Genomic DNA, 27758 nt, shown 5'->3' with positions numbered 1-27758 from the left:
ACCAAGACAGTCGTGAAGAGGGCACGACAACACCTTTTCCCGCTCAGGAGACTGAAACGGCAGGCGGTACCGGAGCGCCAAGTCTAGGACCAAAAGGCTCCTCAACAGCTTTTACCCCTAAACCATCAGACTGCTGAACAACTAATCAACTGACCACTGGACTATTTACGTTGACCCCTCCATTTGTTTTGTACACTGCTGCTACTCTCTGTTTATTATCTATGCATAGCCACTTCACCCCTACCTCCATGTACAAATTACCTCGACTAACCTGAACCATCGCACATTGACTCAGTACTGGTACTCCCTGTATATAGCCTCATTACTAACCTGGACCCTGCACATTGACTCGGTATTGGTACCCCCTGTATAGAGCCTCATTACTAACCTGAACCACCGCATGGGACCCCCTGTATAGAGCCTCGTTATTGTTATGTCATTGTGTTTTCTATAATTTACTTTAGTTTATCGAGAAAATATTTTCTTAACTCTTTCTTGAACTGCACTGTTGGTTAAGGGCTTGTCAGTAAGCATGTCACGGTAAAGTCTACACATGTTGTATTCAGCATGTCACGGTAAAGTCTACACATGTTGTATTCAGCATGTCATGGTAAAGTCTACACATGTTGTATTCAGCATGTCACGGTAAAGTCTACACATGTTGTATTCAGCATGTCACGGTATAAAATCAAATTTTATTTGTCACATACACATGGTTAGCAGATGTTAATCCGAGTAGCGAAATGCTTGTGCTTCTAGTTCCGACAATGCAGTAATAACCAACAAGTAATCTAACTAACAATTCCAAAACTACTGTTTTATACACACAAGTGTAAGGGGATAAAGAATATGTACATAAAGATATGAATGAGTGATGGTACAGAGCAGCATAGGCAAGATACAGTAGATGGTATCGAGTACAGTATATACATATGAGATGAGTATGTAAACAAAGTGGCATAGTTAAAGTGGCTAGTGATTACATGTATTACATAAAGATGCAGTAGATGAGAGTACAGTATATACGTATACATATGAGATGAATAATGTAGCGTATGTAAACATTATACTAGGTAGCATTGTTTAAAGTGGCTAGTGATATATTTTACATAATTTCCCATCAATTCCCATTATTAAAGTGGCTGGAGTTGTGTTGGCAGCAGCCACTCAATGTTAGTGGTGGCTGTTTAACAGTCTGATGGCCTTGAGATAGAAGTTGTTTTTCAGTCTCCTGGTCCCAGCTTTGATGCACCTGTACTGACCTCGCCTTCTGGATGATAGCGGGGTGAACAGGCAGTGGCTCGGGTGGTTGTTGTCCTTGATGATCTTTATGGCCTTCCTGTAACATCGGGTGGTGTAGGTGTCCTGGAGAGCAGGTAGTTTGCCCCCGGTGATGCGTTGTGCAGACCTCACTACCCTCTGGAGAGCCTTACGGTTGTGGGCGGAGCAGTTGCCGTACCAGGTGGTGATACAGCCCGCCAGGATGCTCTCGATTGTGCATCTGTAGAAGTTTGTGAGTGCTTTTGGGTGACAAGCTGAATTTCTTCAGCCTCCTGAGGTTGAAGAGGCACTGCTGCACCTTCTTCACGATGCTGTCTGTGTGGGTGGACCAATTCAGTTTGTCTGTGATGTGTATGCCGAGGAACTTAAAACTTACTACTCTCTCCACTACTGTTCCATCGATGTGGATAGGGGGGGTGTTCCCTCTGCTGTTCCTGAAGTCCACAATCATCTCCTTAGTTTTGTTGACATTGAGTGTGAGGTTATTTTCCTGACACCACACTCCGAGGGCCCTCACCTCCTCCCTGTAGGCCGTCTAGTCATTGTTGGTAATCAAGCCTACCACTGTTTTGTCATCCGCAAACTTGATGATTGAGTTGGAGGCGTGCGTGGCCACACAGTCGTGGGTGAACAGGGAGTACAGGAGAGGGCTCAGAACGCACCCTTGTGGGGCCCCAGTGTTGAGGATCAGCGGGGTGGAGATGTTGTTGCCTACCCTCACCACCTGGGGGCGGCCCGTCAGGAAGTCCAGTACCCAGTTGCACAGGACGGGGTCGAGACCCAGGGTCTCGAGCTTGATGACGAGCTTGTAGGGTACTATGGTGTTAAATGCCGAGCTGTAGTCGATGAACAGCATTCTCACATAGGTATTCCTCTTGTCCAGATGGGTTAGGGCAGTGTGCAGTGTGGTTGAGATTGCATCGTCTGTGGACCTATTTGGGCGGTAAGCAAATTGGAGTGGGTCTATGGTGTCAGGTAGGGTGAAGGTGATATGGTCCTTGACTACTCTCTCAAAGCACTTCATGATGACGGAAGTGAGTGCTATGGGGCGGTAGTCGTTTAGCTCAGTTACCTTAGCTTTCTTGGGAACAGGAACAATGGTGGCCCTATTGAAGCATGTGGGAACAGCAGACTGGTATAGGGATTGATTGAATATGTCTGTAAACACACCAGCCAGCTGGTCTGCGCATGCTCTGAGGGCGCGGCTGGGGATGCCGTCTGGGCCTGCAGCCTTGCGAGGGTTAACACGTTTAAATGTTTTACTCCCCTCGGCTGTAGTGAAGGAGAGTCCGCATGTTTTCGTTGGATGCCGTGTCAGTGGCACTGTATTGTCCTCAAAGCGGGCAAAAAGTTATTTAGTCTGCCTGGGAGCAAGACATCCTGGTCCGTGACTGGGTTGGATTTCTTCCTGTAGTCCGTGATTGACTGTAGACCCTGCCACATACCTCTTGTGTCTGAGCCGTTGAATTGAGATTCTACTTTGTCTCTATACTGACGCTTAGCTTGTTTGATTCAGCATGTCACGGTAAAGTCTACACTTGTTTTATTTGGCGCATGTGACGAAGAAAGTTTTTGATTTTTACATTGATTTGGATAGATTTATTGTAGCTGTTAAAGTGCAAAAAGAGACTTTATTTAAAGTTAAACATTTATTTATTGCAGATTTCAATGCTATTTGTAAATTTCTGCTAAATCCTCTCGAGGGCAGAATTAGAAAAATCAATACTTAATACCACAGCAAAAATACTGATTAACCCAAGTTTTTGTATTCAGGTTTTTTGACCTCTTTCACTTTTTTATTATTGTTATTTTTTTGGACCTTTTTATCCCCAATTTCATGATATCCAATGGGTAGTTACAGTCCTGTTGGGGCTAGCATGATCGGTGTGCGTACAGGGGCTTGCACGATCAGTGTGCGTACCGGGGCTAGCACGATCGGTGTAAATGGCAGTGGTATGGACTAAAAATCATATCTACATTTTTTTCAAACATATGGTCGATTCACTGTATATACAATTGAAGTCGGAAGTTTACATAAACCTTAGCCAAATACATTTAAACTCAGTTTTTCACAATACCTGACATTTAATCCTAGTAAAAATCCCCTGTTTTAGGACAGTTAGGATCACCTCTTTATTTTAAGAATATAAAATGTCAGAATAACAGTAGAGTGATTTATTCAACTTTGATTTATTTCATCACATTCCCAGTGGGTCAGAAGTTTACATACACTCAATTGGTATTTGGTAGCATTGCCTTTAAATGGTTTAACTTGGGTCAAACGTTTCAGGTAGCCTTCCACAAGCTTCCCACAATAAGTTGCGTGAATTTTGGCCCATTACTCCTGACCGAGCTGGTGTAACTGAGTCAGGTTTGTAGGCCTCCTTGCTCACACACGCTTTTTCAGTTCTGCCCCCAAATTTTCTATGGGATTGAGGTCAGGACTTTGTGATGGCCACTCAATACCTTGACTTTGTTGTCCTTAAGCCATTTTGACACAACTTTGGAAGTATGGTTGGGGTCATTGTCCATTTGGAAGACCCATTTGCGACCAAGCTTTAACTTCCTGACTGATGTCTTGAGATGTTGCTTCAACATATGCACATAATTTTCCTCCTCATGATGCTGTCTATTTTGTGAAGTGCACCAGTACCTCCTGTAGCAAAGCACCCCCACAACATGATGCTGCCACCCCCGTGCTTCATGGTTTGGATGGTGTTCGTCGGTTTGCAAGCCTCCCTCTTTATCCTCCAAACATAACGTTATGGCCAAACGGTTCTATTTTCGTTTCATCAGACCAGAGGACATTTCTCCAAAAAGTACAATCTTTGTCCCCATGTGCAGTTGCAAAACGTAGTCTGGTTTTTAGTCTGGTTTTGGTTTTGGAGCAGTGGCTTCTATCTTGCAGAGTGGCCTCTCAGCTTATGTTGAGATAGGAATCTTTTATTTATTTTTAATTATTTTTTTTATTACAAAAAACACAAGGGGTAACATTAAAGTATTAGAACATGAAGGACAAACCAATACAGCATCAAGACACTATCAAACATGAATCAGTCTTTCTGAAACAGAGCCATCCTTGTGTGAGGGTGCATGTGCATGATAGTGTAATGAAATATGTCACCGTTTCCTTTTTCATGATTACAATCTTGTGAAACCCAAACCCTCCAAGATCCCCCCCACAGTTCCCCAATAGCTGTCTCTCAACCAGTCGAGATCCCTCCCACAGTCCTCCCCGAGGACAATAAAAAATACAATTAATTCCATTCCCCACCCCCAATAACCCCCCAATACACCAACAACCAAGAGAACTAAAGAGAAAAAGGAAAAGACAAGAAAACAGCAAACAATGCAAAAATAATAAAACAAAACCCATTTAAAACAAAGGACAACTAAAATCATAACAGCAATGCTTACTGTATATGTTTGTGTGCATGTCTAGCACTGTTACATGTATGTATGTGTTCTTGTATGTGTTTATTTGTGTGTATATGCATGTGTACAAACACCTGCACGGCATCAGCCTCAGGCAAACCGGATTAGTTGTAAAAACATTGCCACTTAATGTCATTCAAATGTACTTTTGTTTGATTTAGACTTTTCCCCCCCTTTCTTGACCATCATTCTGTCTCTCACACAGCAACTCCACTCCCACTTGTCTCCAATTCTACATACCAACCCTCAGCTTCCCTCAGCCCATCCCATCTATCTCTGCTGGTCACCCTCTTCGGGTTTCTACGCAACACATATCTTTCAACTATGCTATGATATTTACCATACAATTTCAATCTATCGAATAGAATCTACAGAGTTGAAGATAAATCATTTTTCTAGGGTGAATTTGAGATCAATGCTATGCATTTCCAGCCATTCCTGAACCTGAGACCAGAAACAGGCTACCTGAGGGCAATACCTAAATAAACGGTCTATTGATTCTGTATCCTTACAACAAAATCTGCAGAGCTTCGATGATTTTATGCCACAAATATTCAACATTTTGTTGGTGGCAAGAATTCTAGATAATACTTTTAACTGAAAAGCACAGTCTTGAATCTTGTGTTGTTTTATATATCAACTCATAGGACTTGTTTTACTTTGGATATAGATACTTTTGTACCTGTTTCCTCCAGCATCTTCACAAGGTCCTTTGCTGCTGTTCTGGGATTGATTTTCACTTTTCGCACCAAAGTACGTGTCTCTAGGAGACAGAAAGCATCTCCTTCTTGAGAGGTATGACGGTTGCCTGGTCCCATGGTGTTTATACTCACATACTATTGTTTGTACAGATGAACGTGGTACCTTTAGGCGTTTGGAAATTGCTCCCAAGGATGAACCAGACTTGTGGAGGTCTACAGTTTTCTTTCTGAGGTCTTTACTGATTTCTTTTGATTTTCCCATGATGTCAAGCAAAGAGGCACTGAGTTTGAATGTAGGCCTTGAAATACATCCACAGGTACACCTCCAATTGACTCAAATCATGTCAATTAGCCTATAAGAAGCTTCTAAAGCCATGACATCATTTTCTGGAATTTTCCAAGCTGTTTAAAGGCACAGTCAACTTGTGTATGTAAACTTCTGGCCAGCTGGAATTGTGATACAGTGAAATAATCTGTCTGTAAACAATTGTTGGAAAAATGACTTGTGTCGTGCACAAAGTAGATGTCCTAACCAACTTGCCAAAACAATAGTTTGTTAACAAGAAATTTGTGGAGTGGTTGAAAAACGAGTTTTAATGACTCCAACCTAAGTGTATGTAAACTTCCGACTTCAACTGTATAGTGTGTGTGTGTCTTCTCTATATAAGCTTAGTTGTACAATTTTAAGGTGAAATACACTGCACTTCAAACGGGCCTTGTGAATTTATACCTAGGATAAATTTAGTATAAACCATCCACCACCATAAGAACCATTGATAATTTTAATTATTTTATCAAAATAGTTTACCTGTTTTTTGCAATAGACAGACATGAAAGCGACTATCTATGAAAATGACTTTTTTTGCACATTTTATGCACATCTACTACTAATGACCAACATCTTGTAGCAATTATTATAGAAAATTAACCAAGGTCTCATAAGCAAGTCTCTCAAACACAAGCCCACATGTTAGTGATTAGCCAGCTAGTCTTTGTATTTAAAGTCTAGCCAACTTGGATGTATTTGCTTAATAGCAAGTGAGAACAGTTGAATTGTTATGAACACACCCTTCTGTCCATCTCCAACTGTTTGAGCAGAATGCTATCCAGTCCACTTTGTTCAAATGTTGAAATCAAGTGGCCTACCTTATTTTTCACAATGAGAAGAACTTGCCAATTTCTTATATAATTGTTTCATGCTTATTGCACATTTATAAAACTAGACAGCTGGTAAACAGTCTTTGAGTAAAATGCTTCTAGCGGTACATGTTACCATAATGCCGCGTTCGGCATTCATTTTCCATATTCAATGAATCTTCTAATAGTGTCTGCTCTGTGTGCGATTTGAGGACTTGAGATGTCTCTGGTTCTAATGGGGTCTGTTCTGTGTGCGATTTGAGGAGTAAAGACATAAATATGGTCTAGTTAGGAAGGTTTTCTCCTCTATTACAGTAAAATAATGTTTTGATGTCCATAAGACCGATTTCTGTTGGACCAAAGCTAAAATGCAAGTACGGAGTTCAAACCGCTATTCCGAGAGACAGTGCTCTTATCTTTGTTGTTGAGTGGGAGGGGCTTGTGGTGTGGGGGAGGGGCTTGGTGTGTGTGTGTGTGTGTGTGTGTGTAAATGAGAGAGTACAGAGTCACAGTAGGAGTGAAGGAGACAGACCAAAAAGACAACATGAGAACAAGCGGACATAAACGCTCATAAGACTCTTTCGTATCGTCCGAGATCCCTAAAGATTTCAAAGCTGCCGGCTATCCTGCTGACTATCCTACCGATCCTCGACTTCGGCGATGTCATCTACAAAATAGCTTCCAACACTCTACTCTACTCTCAGTCTATCACAGTGCCATCCATTTTTTTTTACCAAAGCCCCTTATACCACCCACCCACGACCTGTATGACCCAGTGGCTCCAGGTCATCTATAAGTCTATGCTAGGTAAAGCTCCGCCTTATCTCAGCTCACTGGTCACGATAACAACACCCACCCGTAGTCCAGCAGGTATATCTCACTGGTCATCCCCAAAGCCAACACCTCCTTTGGCTGCCTTTCCTTCCATTTCTCTGCTTCCAGTGACTGGAACGAATTGCAAATATCGCTGAAGCTGGAGAATTATATTTCCCTTACTAACTTTAACCGTCAACTATCTGAGCAGCAAACCAATCACTGCAGGTGTACATAGTCCATCTGTAAATAGCCCACCCAATCTACCTACCTCATCCCCATGCTGTTTTTATTTGATTTTATTTTCTGGTCTTTTGCACACCAGTATTTCTACTTGCACATCATCATCTGCTCATTTATCACTCCAGTGTTAATCTGCTAAATTGTAATTACTTTGCTACTATGGCCTATTTATTGCCTACCTCCTCATGCCTTTTGCACACACTGTATATAGACTTTATTTTATTTCTATTGTGTTATTGACTGTACGCTTGTTTATTCCATGTGTAACCCTGTGTTTGTGTTGCACTGCTTGGCTTTATCTTGGCCAGGCCGCAGTTGTAAATGAGAACTTGTTCTCAACTAGCTTACCTGGTTAAATAAAGGTGAAATTCAATTTTAAAAAGAATAAAACCTTCATTCTTGTGATACTGGTATTTGGAATATTGTGCTAAAACATACATTTGAATGAATCAAATGTATTTGATACGTGTGTCAGGGCAGAGGTAACACGTCCTCTCTCCTCCTCTCCCTCAGTTGTCTGAGTCATATGGTCATTGTTATGAGATGTGGCTAGGGTCAAAGGGTCTGTCTCTCTCTCCGTTCCACATCCGCTGGCAGACCTCCCTCTTCAACCGCCTCTTCTCACGCTGCGCTCGCATCAACCCACACGCCCTCTACCTCTGGTAAGACCTGACCTCTGCCCCTTGGCCTCTAACCCTCACGCACACTACCTATGATAAGACCTGACCCTTAACCCTCATGCCCTCTTCCTCTGGTAAGACCTGACCTCTAACCCTCATGCCCTCTACCTCTGGTAAGACCTGACCTCTAACCCTTGTCCTCTAACCCTCACACACTCTCGCTCTGGTAAGACCTGATTTCTTATCCCTGACCCCTCTTAACTCTAATTCCCTCGGTTTCCGGTTCCACGTGTGTGTGTGTGTGTGTGTGTGTGTGTGTGTGTGTGTGTGTGTGTAGGTTTACCAGTGGTCTAGTGTTTGGGCTGGTGTCTATGTGTGGTTCGGTGGTGCTGCTAATTAGAACCCTGCAGCAGACTGTCCATCAGATGACATCAGACCACCCTCAGGGAGCCAATCAACAAACACTACAGGTGGTGGTACGTACAAAGAACGCGTGTGTGTCTGTGTGTGTGTGTCTGTGAACTGACTGCTGTGTATGTGTGTGTGCAGGTCCCAGGTATAAACCTGCCAGTCAGCCAGCTGGCCTACTTCTTCTCTGCTTTGCTGGTCAGTGGGGTCATACACGAACTGGGCCATGCAGTGGCAGCGATAAGGTAAGATGTATCACACACACTAACTCTGACCACGCTGTAACTGCACTGAGTCACTAACTCTGACCACGCTGTGACTGCACTGAGTCACTAACTCTGACCACGCTGTGACTGCACTGAGTCACTAACTCTGACCACGCTGTGACTGCACTGAGTCACTAACTCTGACCACGCTGTGACTGAACTGAGTCACTAACTCTGACCACGCTGTGACTGAACTGAGTCACTAACTCTGACCACGCTGTGACTGAACTGAGTCACTAACTCTGACCACGCTGTGACTGAACTGAGTCACTAACTCTGACCACGCTGTGACTGCACTGAGTCACTAACTCTGACCACGCTGTGACTGCACTGAGTCACTAACTCTGACCACGCTGTGACTGCACTGAGTCACTAACTCTGACCACGCTGTGACTGCACTGAGTCACTAACTCTGACCACGCTGTGACTGCACTGAGTCACTAACTCTGACCACGCTGTGACTGCACTGAGTCACTAACTCTGACCACGCTGTGACTGCACTGAGTCACTAACTCTGACCACGCGGTGACTGAACTGAGTCACTAACTCTGACCACGCGGTGACTGAACTGAGTCACTAACTCTGACCACGCGGTGACTGAACTGAGTCACTAACTCTGACCACGCGGTGACTGAACTGAGTCACTAACTCTGACCACGCGGTGACTGAACTGAGTCACTAACTCTGACCACGCGGTGACTGAACTGAGTCACTAACTCTGACCACGCGGTGACTGAACTGAGTCACTAACTCTGACCACGCGGTGACTGAACTGAGTCACTAACTCTGACCACGCGGTGACTGAACTGAGTCACTAACTCTGACCACGCGGTGACTGAACTGAGTCACTAACTCTGACCACGCGGTGACTGAACTGAGTCACTAACTCTGACCACGCTGTGACTGAACTGAGTCACTAACTCTGACCACGCGGTGACTGAACTGAGTCACTAACTCTGACCACGCGGTGACTGAACTGAGTCACTAACTCTGACCACGCGGTGACTGAACTGAGTCACTAACTCTGACCACGCGGTGACTGAACTGAGTCACTAACTCTGACCACGCGGTGACTGAACTGAGTCACTAACTCTGACCACACGGTGACTGAACTGAGTCACTAACTCTGACCACGCGGTGACTGAACTGAGTCACTAACTCTGACCACGCGGTGACTGAACTGAGTCACTAACTCTGACCACGCGGTGACTGAACTGAGTCACTAACTCTGACCACGCGGTGACTGAACTGAGTCACTAACTCTGACCACGCGGTGACTGAACTGAGTCACTAACTCTGACCACGCGGTGACTGAACTGAGTCACTAACTCTGACCACGCGGTGACTGAACTGAGTCACTAACTCTGACCACGCGGTGACTGAACTGAGTCACTAACTCTGACCACGCGGTGACTGAACTGAGTCACTAACTCTGACCACGCTGTGACTGAACTGAGTCACTAACTCTGACCACGCTGTGACTGAACTGAGTCACTAACTCTGACCACGCGGTGACTGAACTGAGTCACTAACTCTGACCACGCGGTGACTGAACTGAGTCACTAACTCTGACCACGCGGTGACTGAACTGAGTCACTAACTCTGACCACGCGGTGACTGAACTGAGTCACTAACTCTGACCACGCGGTGACTGAACCGAGTCACTAACTCTGACCACGCTTTGACTGAACCGAGTCGCTAACTGGACCACGCTGTAACTGAACCGAGTCGCTAACTGGACCACGCTGTAACTGAACCGAGTCGCTAACTGGACCACGCTGCAACTGAACCGAGTCGCTAACTGGACCACGCTGCCACTGAACCGAGTCGCTAACTGGACCATGCTGTCACTGAACCGAGACGCTCACTCTGACCATGCTGTCACTGAACCGAGACGCTCACTCTGACCATGCTGTGACTGAACCGAGTCGCTAACTCTGACCATGCTGTGACTGAACCGAGTCGCTAACTCTGACCATGCTGTGACTGAACCGAGTCGCTAACTCTGACCATGCTGTGACTGAACCGAGTCGCTAACTCTGACCATGCTGTGACTGAACCGAATCGCTAACTCTGACCATGCTGTGACTGAACTGAGTCACTAACTCTGACCATTTTGTGACTGAACCGAGTCACTAACTCTGACCATGCTGTGACTGAACCGAGTCACTAACTCTGACCATGCTGTGACTGAACTGAGTCACGAACTGAGCCATGCTCTCTCTGAACTGGGACAGAGTCACTAACTGGAACATGCTGTGACTGAACTGAGACACTAACTCTGACCATGCTGTAACTGAACTGAGTCACTAATTCTGACCATGCTGTGACTGAACTGAGTCACTAACTGGATCATGCTTTAACTGAACTGAGTCACTAACGTTGACCATGCTGTGACTGAACTGGGACAGAGACACGAACTGGACCATGCTGTTACTGAACTGAGTCACTAACTCTGACCATGCTGTGACTGAACTGAGTCACTAACTGGACCATGCTGTGACTGAACTGAGTCACTAACTGGACCATGCTGTGACTGAACTGAGTCACTAACTGGACCATGCTGTGACTGAACTGAGTCACTAACTGGACCATGCTGTAACTGAACTAAGTCACTAACTGGACCATGCTGTAACTGAACTGAGTCACTAACTGGACCATGCTGTAACTGAACTGAGTCACTAACTGGACCATGCTGTAACTGAACTGAGTCACTAACTGGACCATGCTGTAACTGAACTGGGACTGAGTCACTAACTGGACCATGCTGTAACTGAATTGAGTCACTAATGATGATGATGCTGTAACTGAACTGAGTCACTAACTGGACCATGCTTTGACTGAACTGAGTCACTAACTCTGACCATGCTGTAACTGAACTGAGTCACTAACTCTGACCATGCTGTCACTGAACTGAGTGAGTCACTAACTGGACCATGCTGTGACTGAACTGAGTGAGTCACTAACTGGACCATGCTGTGACTGAACTGAGTCACTAACTCTGACCATGCTGTAACTGAACTGAGTCACTAACTCTGACCATGCTGTCACTGAACTGAGTGAGTCACTAACTGGACCATGCTGTGACTGAACTGAGTGAGTCACTAACTGGACCATGCTGTGACTGAACTGAGTGAGTCACTAACTGGACCATGCTGTGACTGAACTGAGTCACTAACTGGACCATGCTGTGACTGAACTGAGTCACTAACTCTGACCATGCTTTTTCTGAACTGAGATAAAAACAAATGTGCTCCAGACTCCAATGATTAAGTTAACTTGAGATTAACCTCTTGAAACTCCCCATCCCGGATCCGGGATTGTGACTAAGCCTCAGGCTCATTAGCATAACGCAACGTTAACGATTTCTGAAAATCGCAAATAAAATTAAAATAATGCGTTTGCTCTCAAGCTTAGCCTTTTCTTAACAACACTGTCATCTCAGATTTTCAAAATATGCTTTTGAACCATAGAAATTGACTAATTTGTGTAAGAGTATGCAAAGCTAGCATAGCATTTTGTGTAGCATGTAGCACGCAACATTTTCACAAAAGCCAGATAACCAAATAAATAAAATCATTTACCTTTGAAGAGCTTCTGATGTTTTCAATGAGGAGACTCCCAGCCACATACCAAATGCGCAGTGTTTCCTGAAAGCGTCTGTGTGTAGGAGAAATCGTTCCGTTTTCTACATTGCGCCTGGCTACCGAAACGAACCGAAAATGCAGTCACCTACAACGTGAAACTTTTTCCGGATTAACTACATAATATCGACCGAAACATGGCAAACGTTGTTTGGAATCAATCCTCAAGGTGTTTTTTCACATATCTCTTCATTGACATGCAGTTCTTGGAAGCTTGCTTCTCTCTCTCTGCTCCATGGAAAAATACTGGCAGGTGACTTTTGCGCACCAATTTCGGCGCAGGACACCGGGCGGACACGTGGTAAATGTGGTCTCTTATGGTCAATCTTCCAACGATCTGCCTACAAATACGTCACAATGCTGCAGACACCTTGGGGAAATGACAGAAAGGGCAGACTCATTCCTCTTGCGTTCACAGCCATATAAGGAGATCATGAAAGACAGAGCCTCAAAAATCCTTGTCATTTCCTGGATGCCAAGTCATCTTGGTTTTGCCTGAAGCTCACGTTCTAGGGCACGCACAGAGAAGATATTTGTATTTCTGGACACGTCAGAGTGTTTTCTTTCGAACAGTAGCAATTATATGCATAGTCGAGCATCTTTTTGTGACAAAATATCTTGTTTAAAACGGGAACGTTTTTCTTCCAAAAATGAAATAGCGCCACCATAAGTGTAAGAGGTTAAAGTCCATTTTACACTCCATCACATCACATAGCAAATAAAAAAATTCAAATGTTTAAGGATATTTTTTTTTGCGATTTAACTTTCACCTACTCCAACCAGCGATTCACTTCCTCATCGTCGTTGTGTAGTACGGGAGCTCCAGGGGAAAAAAATATTTCTTCAAAAAACACAAAATCCCTCCTTTTAGAAATGTAAACGTTCTCAGTATTGTGATGCAGGTTTTTAGATGTTGTACACATGAAAAAATGGAACCTTTAAAATAGAAAGTGTGTGTGTGTGTGCGTGTGTGTGTGTGTGTGTGTGTGTGTGTAGGGAGCAGGTACGTGTGAATGGTTTCGGTGTGTTTGTGTTCGTGGTGTATCCCGGAGCTTTCGTAGATCTCTTCACCACACACCTCAACCTCATCTCACCTGCCCAACAGCTACGCATCTTCTGTGCAGGTAAGATTCTCACACATTCAGACACACATCTCAACTAAGAGAGCTTGTGTACTATTGGGTCCTCTAACCAGAACATCGTCCGTTGTTTTCTATTCATGATGAATCAAATCTGTTCGACCACTTGGCAGGTGATCACTAAGACACCACTCAATTCAATTCAAGGGCTTTATTGGCATGGGAAACATGTGTTAACATTGCCAAAGCAAGTGAGGTAGGTAATATATAAAGTGAAATAAACAATAAAAATTAACATTAAACATTACACATACAGAAGTTTCAAAACGATAAAGACATTACAAATGTCATATTATATATATATACAGTGTTTTAACAATGTACAAATGGTAAAGGACACAAGATAAAATAAATAAGCATAAATATGGGTTGTATTTACAATGGTGTGTGTTCTTCACTGGTTGCCCTTTTCTCGTGGCAACAGGTCACAAATCTTGCTGCTGTGATGGCACACTGTGGAATTTGACCCAGTAGATATGGGAGTTTTTCAAAATTGGATTTGTTTTCGAATTCTTTGTGGATCTGTAATTTGAGGGAAATATGTCTCTCTAATATGGTCATACATTGGGCAGGAGGTTAGGAAGTGCAGCTCAGTTTCCACCTCATTTTGTGGGCAGTGAGCACATAGCCTGTCTTCTCTTGAGAGCCATGTCTGCCTTTCTCAATAGCAAGGCTATGCTCACTGAGTCTGTACATAGTCAACGCTTTCTTTAATTTTGGGTCAGTCACAGTGGTCAGGTATTCTGCCGCTGTGTACTCTCTGTTTAGGGCCAAAAAGCATTCTAGTTTGCTCTGTTTTTTTGTTAATTCTTTCCAATGTGTCAAGTAATTATCTTTTTGTTTTCTCATGATTTGGTTGGGTCTAATTGTGCTGCTGTCCTGGGGCTCTGTAGGGTGTGTTTGTGAACAGAGCCCCAGGAACAGCTTGCTTAGGGGACTCTTCTCCAGGTAATGTCTCTGTAGGTGATGGCTTTGTTGTGGAAGGTTTGGGAATCGCTTCCTTTTAGGTGGTTATAGAATTTAACGGCTCTTTTCTGGATTTTGATAATTAGTGGATATCGGCCTAATTCTGCTCTGCATGCATTATTTGGTGTTCTACGTTGTACACGGAGGATATATATATATATATTTTTTTGCAGAGTCTCAATTTGCTGTTTGTCCCATTTTGTGAAGTCTTGGTTGGTGAGCGGACCCCAGACCTCACAACCATAAAGGGCAATGGACTCTATGACTGATTCAAGTATTTTTAGCCAAATCTTAATTGTTATGTTGAAATTTATGTTCCTTTTGATGGCATAGAATGCCCTTCTTGCCTTGTCTCTCAAATCGTTCACAGCTTTGTGGAAGTTACCTGTGGCGCTGATGTTTAGGCCAAGGTATGTATAGTTTTTTGTGGGCTCTAGGGCAACAGTGTCGAGATGGAATTTGTATTTGTGGTCCTGGTGACTGGACCTTTTTTGGAACACCATTATTTTGGTCTTACTGAGATTTACTGTCAGGGCCCAGGTCTGACAGAATCTGTGCATAAGATCTAGGTGCTGCTGTAGGCCCTCCTTGGTTGGTGACAGAAGCACCAGATCATCAGCAAACAGCTGACATTTGACTTCGGATTCTAGTCCGCGCCAATTCGTTAATATATATGTTGAAGAGGGTGGGGCTTAAGCTGCATCCCTGTCTAACCCCACGACCCTGTGTGAAGAAATGTGTGTGTTTTTTGCCAATTTTAACCACACACTTGTTGTTTGTGTACATGGATTTTATAATGTCGTATGTTTTACCCCCAACACCACTTTCCATTAGTTTGTATAGCAGACCCTCATGCCAAATTGAGTCGAAGGCTTTTTTGAAATCAACAAAGCATGAGAAGACTTTGCCTTTGTTTTGGTTTGTTTGGTTGTCAATTAGGGTGTGCAGGGTGAATACATGGTCTGTTCTACGGTAATTTGGTAAAAAGCCAATTTGACATTTGCTCAGTACATTGTTTTCATTGAGGAAGTGTATGAGTGCTGTTAATGATAATGCAGAGGATTTTCCCAAGGTTACTGTTGACTCATATTCCACGGTAGTTATTGGGGTCAAATTTGTCTCCACTTTTGTGGATTGGGGTGATCAGTCCTTGGTTCCAAATATTGGGGAAGATGCCAGAGCTAAGGATGGTGTTAAAGAGTTTTAGTATAGCCAATTGGAATTTGTTGTCGGTATATTTGGTCATTTCATTGAGGATACCATCAACACCACAGGCCTTTTTGGGTTGGAGGGTTTTTATTTTGTCCTGTAACTCATTCAATGTAATTGGAGAATCCAGTGGGTTCTGGTAGTCTTTAATAGTTGATTCTAAGATCTGTATTTGATCATGTATATGTTTTTGCTCTTTATTCATTGTTATAGAGCCAAAAAGATTGGAGAAGTGGTTTACCCATACATCTCCATTTTGGATAGATAATTCTTCGTGTTGTTGTTTGTTTAGTGTTTTCCAATGGAGTCTATGGATTCTTCAATTACATTGAGCTGATTTCTGACATGCTGTTCTTTCTTTTTCCGTAGTGTATTTCTGTATTGTTTTAGTGATTCACCATAGTGAAGGCGTAGACTCAGGTTTTCCGGGTCTCTATGTTTTTGGTTGGACAGGTTTCTCAATTTCTTTCTTAGATTTTTGCATTCTTCATCAAACCATTTGTCATTGTTGTTAATTTTCTTCGGTTTTCTATTTGAGATTTTTAGATTTGATAGGGAAGCTGAGAGGTTAAATATACTGTTAAGATTTTCTACTGCCAAGTTTACACCTTCACTATTACAGTGGAACGTTTTACCCAGGAAATTGTCTAAAAGGGATTGAATTTGTTGTTGCCTAATTGTTTTTTGGTAGGTTTCCAAACTGCATTCCTTCTCTCTCTGTCTCTGTCGGTGTCTCTCTCTCTCTCTCTAGGGGTGTGGCATAACTTTGTGCTGTGTGTAGCAGCATTGTGTTTCCTCTTCCTCTTGCCTGTCTTCCTGTTTCCTGTTTATTACACTGGAGCTGGAGCCCTCGTCACCGAGGTGGTGCAGGTTAGTGTGGGACAGTAGTGTGACGAGCTGAATTGATACGATAATGATAAATAGAACGCTGAGTTTCTAACGTGAATGTGCACCACAGTTTTTATTATCCTTTGAACTACTACGACTGAAGCCATCATTTGTCCCATTAACAATCCCCCAGATTAACAAACGTATTTCATTTCAAACTTGACATTTCTCTAGTATATGCTACTTATAATGAACGATATCAGCTAAATTCCTTTGTCGATCATTTTCAGTTTATTGTCCCAGCTCTAGTGTGTTTGTGTGAACAAACTGGTTTAGCCCTCTTGTAAGTTAACAAACACTAGATTGTTACCTCTCTCTCTGTATGTGTGTGTGTGTCAGGGCTCTCCTGCAGACGGTCCTAGAGGTCTGTCAATAGGTGACATGGTGACCGGGCTGGAGGATTGTGATGTCAGAACAGTAGAGGACTGGAACTCCTGTCTCACAATCCACACTCACACACCTCAGACTGGATACTGTGTCCCAACACACACCCTGCAACCCAGCTGGGCCCATGGTCGAGGTACACACACACACACACATCTCAGACTGAATGCCGGGCCCACGGTCGAGGCACACACACACACACACACACACACACACACATCTCAGACTGAATACTGTGTCCCAACACACACCCTGCATCCCAGCTGGGCCCACGGTCGAGGTACACACACACCAATGTTACTAATGCTTCACTCTCTCCTCTCGCTCTCTCACTCTCCTCTTCCTCTCTTTGTCTCTGTCCTCTCCCTCTCTCCCTGTAGTTTATAGGAGGTTGGATACTTCTATAGAATGCTGCAGTAACAACAGTCTGACTGATCTCTCCCTGTAGTTTACAGGAGGTTGGATACTTCTATAGAATGATGCGGTAACAACAGTCTGACTGATCTCTCCCTGTAGTTTACAGGAGGTTGGATACTTCTATAGAATGCTGCAGTAACAACAGTCTGACTGATCTCTCCCTGTAGTTTACAGGAGGTTGGATACTTCTATAGAATGCTGCAGTAACAACAGTCTGATCTCTCCCTGTAGTTTACAGGAGGTTGGATACTTCTATAGAATGCTGCAGTAACAACAGTCTGATCTCTCCCTGTAGTTTAAAGGAGGTTGGATACTTCTATAGAATGATGCGGTAACAACAGTCTGATCTCTCCCTGTAGTTTACAGGAGGTTGGATACTTCTATAGAATGATGCGGTAACAACAGTCTGATCTCTCCCTGTAGTTTACAGGAGGTTGGATACTTCTATAGAATGCTGCAGTAACAACAGTCTGACTGATCTCTCACTGTAGTTTACAGGAGGTTGGATACTTCTATAGAATGCTGCAGTAACAACAGTCTGATCTCTCACTGTAGTTTACAGGAGGTTGGATACTTCTATAGAATGCTGCAGTAACAACAGTCTGACTGATCTTTGCTTCTCCTACACCAAACTACAGGAGAAGAAGGTGAGACACACAAACAGACACACACATAGGGCTGACCCCATTTAGTTGACTGGTCGATTGTTTGGTTGATAACCTGTTTGTCGAGCGGTCGCAAATATATGTGACACCAGTTTGAGCCGTTCCCCTGTCCGTAGACAAATCCTTTGAGGAGGCTGCAGGTATGGTACAGTCCAATAGGAACGGGATTAAGACTCAGAAGGCGGGTCTCCAGAATGCACCTTCTCCCGCCAATTCTTGCTCATTCATTATTTCATAACTTCATTGTGTGAATTGTTTACCCTTTGATTGGTAGTCTATCAATTTTCCATTACATACAGTGAGTGTACAAAACATTATGAAACCTTGCCTTTTCCATGACAGACTGACCAGGTGAAAGCTATGATCCCTTATTGATGTCACTTGTTAAATCCATTTCAATCAGTGTAGATGAACGGGAGGATGCAGGTTAAATAATGATTTTTAAGCTTAGAGATAATTGAGGCATGGATTGTGTATGTGTGTCATTCAGAGGATGAATGGGCAAGACAAAATATTGAAGTGCCTTTGAACTGGGTTTGGTAGTAGGTGCCAGGTGCACCGGTTTGTGTCAAGAACGGCAATGCTGCTGGGTTTTTCATGCTCAACAGTTTCCCGTGTATATCAAGAATTGTCCACCAACCAAAGGACATCCAGTCAACATGACACAACTGTGGGAAGCATTGGAGTCAACCTCTATGTGTAACACATAGAGGTAGACCTCGGCTACCTGACCTGATTACACATAGAGGTAGACCTCGGCTACCTGACCTAATTACACATAGAGGTAGACCTCGGCTACCTGACATGCACCAAAATGTATAAATATGTCCATCAGGGGATGTCTGTAGGGGTTAAAGTCCCGTCACTGCAACGGTTTTCTGTCATTAGGATTCTGGAGAGGTCGTTTTTGTAGATCCGCAATAAAATCCAAATCCATTCCTTGATGCCAAAGTTGCCGTTGTGCCCTTGGGCAGAATATAATATAATAATTCCCTTCTCCCAGCTGTTACAGGTTTTGGTTTTTCCATTTATGTTTTGAGGTTTGACCTTTAGCACACCGATTGGTGTCACCTCATTAGTCAGTAAATGTGCTGGCTTGTCCATCTCTTTAGTCAGTAGGTGTTTCACCTGTGCTGGCTTGTCCTATGGGTGGTAGAGTATATCCCATAGAGGGAGGATGATGGAAAGGGTCATGTGGGTGGTAGAGTATACCCCATAGAGGGAGGATGATGGAAAGGGTCCTGTGGGTGGTAGAGTATACCCCATAGAGGGAGGATGATGGAAAGGGTCATGTGGGTGGTAGAGTATACCCCATAGAGGGAGGATGATGGAAAGGGTCCTGTGGGTGGTAGAGTATATCCCATAGAGGGAGGATGATGGAAAGGGTCATGTGGGTGGTAGAGTATATCCCATAGAGGGAGGATGATGGAAAGGGTCCTGTGGGTGGTAGAGTATATCCCATAGAGGGAGGATGATGGAAAGGGTCATGTGGGTGGTAGAGTATATCCCATAGAGGGAGGATGATGGAAAGGGTCCTATGGGTGGTAGAGTCACAAAGTTGGAAGCACAGAATCGTCTAGAATGTCATTGTATGCTGTAGCGTTAAGATTTCCTTTCATTGGAACTAAGGGGCCCGAACCATGAAAAACAGCCCAGACCATTATTCCTCCTCCACCAAACTTTACAGTTGGCACTCTGCGTTTGGGCAAGTAGCATTCTCCTGGCATCCTCCAAACCCAGATTCGTCCGTCAGACTGCCTGATGTGGTGAAGCGTGATTCATCACTCCAGAGAACGTGCTTCCACTGCTCTAGAGTCCAATGGCGGTGAGCTTTACACCACTTCAGCCGATGCTTGGCATTGCTGGCCATGGAAACCCATTTCATGAAGCTGCTGACGAACAGTTCTTGTGCTGACGTTGCTTTCAGAGGCAGTTTGGATCTTGGTAGTGAGTGTTGCAGCTGAGGACAGGCGTTTTTTACGCTCTACGCCCTTCAGCACTCGGCGTCCCGTTCTGTGCGCTTGTATGGGTGTGTGGGGTGTGTCCTGAGCTTGTGTGTCCTTCACGGCTGAGCAGTTGTTGCTCCTAGATGTTTCCACTTCACAATAACAGCACCTACAGTCGCCCGGGGCATCTCTAGCAGGGCAGAAATTTGACGAATCTGACTTGTTAGAAACGGGGCATCCTATGACGGTACCACTTTGAAAGTCCCCGAACTCTTCAGTAAGGCCATTCTACTGTCACTGTTTGTCTATGGAGCTTTCTTGGCTGTGTGCTTAATTTTATACACCTGTCAGCAACAGGTGTGGCTGAAATGGCCAAATCCATGAATTTGAACTGGTGTCCACATACTTTTGTATATATACTTTATATTTTTAAAGTATATTTTCTGGTGCCTCCCTCATGTCAGCATCGGTGTATGTGTATATAACCTACACCTATACATTTGTCTTAACAAAATATCTGGAGTTTTTCGGTTTTGAATCATTTTAATTGGCTGTTTGTTAATGGCTCGGTTCCCTCGCAGAAGGCCTGGATTCCCTAGTAGATTGGGCACCTCTTGAAGGGCAAAAGGCCTTGCCCCTAAAATCACATACTTCCAGGCCTGAATCCGTCAATGCTGTCAAACACTTTTCAGATGATTAATAATACTTTGTCATTATAATTCATTATTATTATAACAAATCTGGCCTTTTCAAAGTTTATTCATCACGTGCACAGGGTTAGGGCACAGGATATAGCAGGTTTAAAACAGTACAATGAAAGTCTTACCTTGAGCGCTCTCAACAACGCAGTGATGATGATGATAATAATACAGATAATAATCATAATATAAATCATAATATTGATAATAATAATATAGATAATGATAATAATATAAATAATATAGATAGTAATATAGATAATAATAATATAGATAATGATAATAATATAAATCATATAGATAGTAATATAGATAATGATAATAATATAAATATAGATAATAATAAGAATAATATAGATAATGATAATAATATAGATAATGATAATAATATAAATAATATAGATAGTAATATAGATAATGATAATATTGATAATAATATAGATAGTAATATGGATAATAATAATATATTAATAATATTGATAATAATATAGATAATGATAATAATGATGGACTGTCATTTCTCTTTGCTTATTTGAGCTGTTCTAGCCATAATATGGACTTGGTCTTTTCCCAAATAGGGCTTAGTCTTTCCCAAATAGAGCGATCTTCTTTATATCAACCCTACCTTGTCACAACACAACTGATTGGCTCAAACGCATTAAGAAGGAAAGAAATTCCACACATTAACTTTTAACAAGGCACACCAGTTCATTGAAATGCATTCCAGGTGAACACCTCATGAAGCTGGTTGAGAGAATGCCAATAATGTGCAAAGCTGTCATCAAGGCAAAGGGTAGCTATTTGAAGAATCTCAAATATAAAATATATTTTGATTTGTTTAACACTTTTTTTTTTTTTTTTGGTTACTACATGATTCCATATGTGTTATTTCATAGTTTTGATTGCTTCAATATTATTCTACAATGCAGAAGGGGAAAAAAATAAGAAACTCTGGAATGACGAGGTATTTCCAAACTTTTGACTGGTACTGTATATACAGGTCAGTGTCAGTACCTTATTCAATATGCAGGGGTACTGGAGTGGTTGTATATACAGGTCAGTGTCTGTACCTTATTCAATGTCCAGGGGTACTGGAGTGGTTGTATATACAGGTCAGTGTCAGTACCTTATTCAATATCAAATCGTGTCAAATCGAATCAAACTTTATTTGTCACACCGAATACAACCGGTTTAGGCCTTACCATGAAATGCTTACTTACAAGCTCTTAACCGACAATGTAGTTCAAGAAAGAATATTTACCAAATAAACAAAAGTAAAAAATAATCAAAAGTAACACAGTACAATAACAAGGCTATGGACAGGGGGTACCGGTACTGAGTCAATGTGCGGGGGTACAAGGTAATATGTACATGTAGTTAGTGAGGAAGTGATAATAAACAGCGAATAGCAGTAGTCTAAAAGGAGGGGGGGGGGTCAATGCAAATAGTCCAGGTAGCCATTTGATTCGCTGTTCAGTAGTCTTATGGCTCTGGGGTAGAAGCTGTTTTGGACCTAGACTTGGCGCTCCGGTACCGCTTGCTGTGCGGTAGCAGAGTTAAGTCTATGACTAGGGTGGCTGGAGTCTTTGGCCATTTTTAGGGCCTTCCTCTGACACCGCCTGGTATAAGATGTGCTGGATGGCATGAAGCTTGGCCCCAGTGATGTACTGGGCCGTACGCACTACCCTCTGTAGTGCCTTGCGGTTGGAGGCCAAACAGTTGGCATACCAGGCGGTGATGCTCCCAGTCAAGTCTCTGACGACCTCCTTATAGGCTGTCTCGTCATTGTCAGTGATCAGACCTACCACTGTTGTGGTACACGATGGTGTTGGAGTTGTGGATGAACAGGGAGTACAGCAGGGGACTGAGCAAGCACCCCTGAGGGGCTCCAGAGTTGAGGATCAGTGTGGCGGGTGTATTGTTTCCTGCCCTCACCACCTGGGGGGGGCGGCCTGTCATCATGTCCAGGATCCAGTTGCAGAGGGAGGTGTTTAGTCCCAGGGTCCTTAACTTAGCGATGAGCTTTGCTGGCAATAATGGTGTTGAACGCTGAGCTGTATTCAATGAACAGCATTCTCATGTAGGTGTTCCTTTTGTCCAGGTGGGAAAGGGCAGTGTGGAGTGAGTTAGAGATTGCATCATCTGTGGATCTGTTGGGGCGGTATGTGAATTGGAGTGGGTCTAGGGTTTCTGGGATAATGGTGTTAATGTGAGCCATGACCAGCCTTTCAGAGCACTTCATGGCTATGGGTCTGTAGTCATCTAATCAGGTTAACTTGGTGTTCTTGGGCACAGGGACTATGGTGGTCTGCTTGAAACATGTTGGTATTACAGACTCAATCAGGGACATGTTGAAAATGTCAGTGAAGACACCTGCCAGTTGTTCAGCACATGTCCGGAGCACCCGTCCTGGTAATCCGTCTGGCTATGGAGAGTATGATCACCCAGTCGTCCAGAACAGCTAATGCTCTCATGTATGCCTCAGTGTTGCTTGCCTCGAAGCGAGCATAGAAGTGATTTAGCTCGTCTGGTAGGCTTGTGTCACTGGGCAGCTCGTGGCTGTGCTTCCCTTTTGTAGTCTGTAATGGTTTGCAAGCCCTGCCACATCTGACGAGCGTCGGAGCCGATGCAGTACGATTCAATCTTAGTCCTGTATTGGCGCTTTGCCTGGCGCTTTGCCTGTTTGATGGTTCGTCTGAGGGTGTAGCGGGATTTCTTAAAACCGTCCGGGTTAGAGTCCTGCTCCTTGAAGGCAGCAGCTCTGCCCTTTAGCTCAGTGCAGATGTTGCCTGTAATCCATGGTTTCTGGTTGGGGTATGTACGTACAGTCACTTTGGGGATGATGTCATCGATGCACTTATTGGTGAAGCCAGTGACTGATGTGGTGTACTCCTCAATGCCATCGGAAGAATCCCGGAACATATTCCAGTCTGTGCTAGCAAAACTGTCTATGCTGAAATAATAGTAATAATTGAACCTTTATTTAGCTAGACTATAGGTGATAATATAGACCATGCATAGAGTTCTCACTTGGTGGACTACAGCTATGACTGGAATGTACACTTCCGTAGCTGGTTTGGAGAATTTGGTCTTTATTTTATACTTTTATGTATCCCTGTTTTTCCAGGTAAGTTGACTGAGAACACATTTCATTTACAATGACGACCTGGGGAATAGTTACAGGGGAGAGGAGGGGGGTGAATGAGCCGATTGGAAGGTTAGGAAAAAGGTTAGCTCAAATGATACATTTTAGCTTTTGCATTGATCATTTTCATTTAGATTTAATTTAGCATAACCACGACAGTGATTTTGAAGAATATGTTATTATAGTTGAAATAAAACTGTTCCATGAAAATCATAACTGGCACGCAGGTCGCTAGAAATGATAATACACAGTTGCTGATGGAAGAGCTTGCTGACCCATGGTGTAGCCTATTACTAGTAACTTAACGAGCGTAAAGGCAGGACGATGGATGGTCCAGATTTTATTTTCTGCTTATCTTCATCTCAGGCTCCATGTCTTAATTATTTAATCACACAGTGCTTAAAGCATCAGACCAGCCAGTACATAGAGTTAATTTAATCACACAGTGCTTAAAGCATCAGACCAGCTCAGTGCATAGAGTTAATTTAATCACACAGTGCTTAAAGCATCAGACCAGCTCAGTGCATAGAGTTAATTTAATCAAACACAGGGTGTGTCTATATATGGCAAAATACACGTTTCAAAGTGTTGACCGATTAGTTGAAAGAACAAACGACTCTCGGTCGAGCCAGGGTTTGAGGGTGGGGTACAGCCCTACACACACACACACACACACACACACACACACACAGATATTGGACTAATTGCTGGTTGTGTTTCAGTATGCGTGTCTCCCGGCTCGTAAGATGCTGTCTGGCAGCCGTGTGTGTCGCAGCAACGCAGACTGCCTCACACACACACATCTTGACACAGACCCTGACACACACTCACCCAGTGTCTGTGTCACACCTTCACTGGAGAACCAGACCAGGTTGATCCGTCTTACTCATCCTCCCAATACACAGATGCTGTTTGTGGGGTACCCTCCTCACCTCCAATATGCAGGTCAGTGTGTGTTAATGCCCCTCCTGTCTGACCAACTAACCCTAACACAGACACTGTCCTCTGTCTGTCCTGTTATTGTCCCTCCTGTCTGACCAACTAACCATAACTCTGTCTGCTTGTCTGTCTGTCTTAATGCCTGTCTGTCTGTCTTAATGCCTGTCTGTCTGTCTTAATGCCTGTCTGTCTGTCTTAATGCCTGTCTGTCTGTCTTAATGCCTGTCTGTCTGTCTTAATGCCTGTCTGTCTGTCTGTCTTAATGCCTGTCTGTCTGTCTGTCTTAATGCCTGTCTGTCTGTCTGTCTGTCTTAATGCCTGTCTGTCTGTCTGTCTTAATGCCTGTCTGTCTGTCTGTCTGTCTTAATGCCTGTCTGTCTGTCTGTCTGTCTTAATGCCTGTCTGTCTGTCTCTGTCTTAATGCCTGTCTGTCTGTCTGTCTGTCTTAATGCCTGTCTCTGTCTGTCTGTCTGTCTTAATGCCTGTCTGTCTGTCTGTCTGTCTTAATGCCTGTCTGTCTGTCTGTCTGTCTGTCTGTCTGTCTGTCTTAATGCCTGTCTGTCTGTCTTAATGCCTGTCTGTCTGTCTGTCTGTCTGTCTTAATGCCTGTCTGTCTGTCTGTCTGTCTGTCTTAATGCCTGTCTGTCTGTCTGTCTGTCTGTCTTAATGCCTGTCTGTCTGTCTGTCTGTCTTAATGCCTGTCTGTCTGTCTGTCTTAATGCCTGTCTGTCTGTCTGTCTTAATGCCTGTTCTGTCCTCCTCAGTCAGTCTGACCAACTTTGCTCCTCGCTTCGGCTTCCTGAACCTGGACCTACCTGTTGTCATGGAGACCTTCTGCAAGTATCCTTTTGTACATTCAGACTCCATATTATGGCTATGTTGGAAATTAACAAACCTGAAGCGGCTAGGAAACTACAGCTAACTCGCTAGCAATCACAGCTACCATGCTAGCAACCGCAGCTAACTAGTTAGCAACCCAGAGCAGATCTACTTTGTGGGAGATAGGGAAACTCCATTGGAATCAAATTAACGGCCATTGTTTACGTTACCGATGCATTGTCAATGGGCCATGCGGTGCATTCTACAACAAGGAGAGCACTCCTTCATGGAGTGAATGGGAATCAATTGGGCGCTAGCTCAAAAACCCAACATCAGCATGAAATTCGTGAACAAGGAGCACAACATTACAAATCTTTTCCAAGATTTGAGATAATTAACTTGTTCTCTGTAATATCGTATATTTTATTTTTGATTTAATCAGGGGAACCCAATTGAGACCAGGGTCTAATTTTCAATGGTGTTCTCTGAAAAATGGTATAGCTTTGGATTCGTGACATTACATACTTTCTCGACTCATACCCTGACTTTGTCGAAGGGATAGCTTGCCGATTAGCTTAGCAACCAACTGACGCAGCATGACAACTTGAACGCAATTGGTTGACAGTCTGCTGGGTTCGGTGTTATATGTTCCATCATTCATTGGGATTCCTATCTCCTCCTTTCTTTAACATCTTTGCCCCAAGCAGATGGCAAACCACAGCTAACTAGCTGGCAAACCACAGCTAACTAGCTGGCAAACCACAGCTAACTAGCTGGCAAACCACAGCTAACTAGCTAGCTAGCAACATAACATTTTGTTGGTGACTTTCAGTGTTGTAGTGCTATTTATTTTTTAGTAACATTTAAATGTTCTGTGTGGCTCTGTTGGTAGAGCATGGCACTTGCAAAGCCACGGTTGTGGGTTTGTTTCCCACGGAGGACCAGTATGAAAAAGGTATGAACTCACTACTGTAAGTGGCTCTGGATAAGAACGTCTGCTAAATTACTCAAATGTAAATCATAATTTCCTAAATCAAAGCTGGTACTGACAGATGTAGCCTATTGAATAGCCTATCATGATAGAATATGCATAAAATGCATCCTCCAATTGCAATGTCTGACTATGCCCACACAGGTCTATTGTCTCAATAATTTCTTTCTTTAATACCTTCAAACACCAAGGTAGGTATTCCTCATTTCAAAATAGGCCATCACTGTCATAAATGATCATTTTTCACGAGTGAAATGTGTTCTTGAATGACTGTTTCATGAGCAAATGAGGACAGATGGTGTTAACTATTAGCCTTTCTTCTATTTAGTTTCAATCAAAGCATATATCCTGCCTAGTGGTCCACTATGTTGGGTTTTGGTGCATGAGACATTTTTTTGACTATTCAGCTTCAACTAACCATCCTAAAATCTCACTAGAAATGAGGTATTTTTGGTGTAAAATAGCAGGCCTACTATGCTATTATATTTGGTTTTGTTGTGTAAAATACTCATTAATCATTATTTAATTACATTTTTAATTTTACCTTTATTTTACTAGGCAAGTCAGTTAAGAACAAATTCTTATTTTCAATGACTGCCTAGGATCAGTGAGTTAACTGCCAGTTCAGGGGCAGAACGACAGATTTGTACCTTGTCAGCTCGGGGATTCGAACTTACTACTAGTCCAACGCTCTAACCACTAGGCTACCCTGCCGCCCCAGAACATGCCCTGCGTCTCAACCAATAGCCAGTATAAGCTAATTATACCCAGTAGGGCTACAGGAACTTCCAGAGAGGGTCAGGCTCCTTGGGCTTTGCGGTGGCCCCTCTGGTTTGGGTGTCCTCTGCAGAACGGTGTCGCATTGCATAAGAGGGGGTCCGTGCAGTTTTATGGACATCAAGGCAGTTAAAGTTAATTTAGATTATTTTCAATGTTCTGATTGGCGAAAGTGGTCAAGCTTCCACGGGTCTCCCCAGTGCACATGTAGCCTACAGTTCTTTATC

General features: G+C 43.4%; 1 protein-coding gene across 1 annotated transcript in view; it reads left to right on the top strand.

Moving 5' to 3' along the window:
- mbtps2 (membrane-bound transcription factor peptidase, site 2) overlaps nucleotides 1–27758 on the top strand; it is a 55672-nt gene that overhangs the window by 1104 nt on the left and 26810 nt on the right. Inside the window, exons 2-10 of the mRNA XM_064941139.1 lie at nucleotides 8124–8272; nucleotides 8568–8706; nucleotides 8780–8883; nucleotides 13545–13672; nucleotides 16614–16732; nucleotides 17090–17270; nucleotides 18107–18198; nucleotides 24728–24950; nucleotides 25709–25784. Coding sequence (XP_064797211.1) covers nucleotides 8124–8272; nucleotides 8568–8706; nucleotides 8780–8883; nucleotides 13545–13672; nucleotides 16614–16732; nucleotides 17090–17270; nucleotides 18107–18198; nucleotides 24728–24950; nucleotides 25709–25784 — 1211 coding nt within the window. The remainder of the gene's footprint in view (nucleotides 1–8123; nucleotides 8273–8567; nucleotides 8707–8779; nucleotides 8884–13544; nucleotides 13673–16613; nucleotides 16733–17089; nucleotides 17271–18106; nucleotides 18199–24727; nucleotides 24951–25708; nucleotides 25785–27758) is intronic.

This window comes from Oncorhynchus masou, chromosome 28 (assembly GCF_036934945.1).
Source record: "Oncorhynchus masou masou isolate Uvic2021 chromosome 28, UVic_Omas_1.1, whole genome shotgun sequence".
NCBI classification, from domain to species: Eukaryota; Metazoa; Chordata; class Actinopteri; order Salmoniformes; family Salmonidae; genus Oncorhynchus; species Oncorhynchus masou.
The sequence above is the reverse complement of the archived record's forward strand: the minus strand, read 5'-3'. Positions and strand labels throughout refer to the sequence as shown.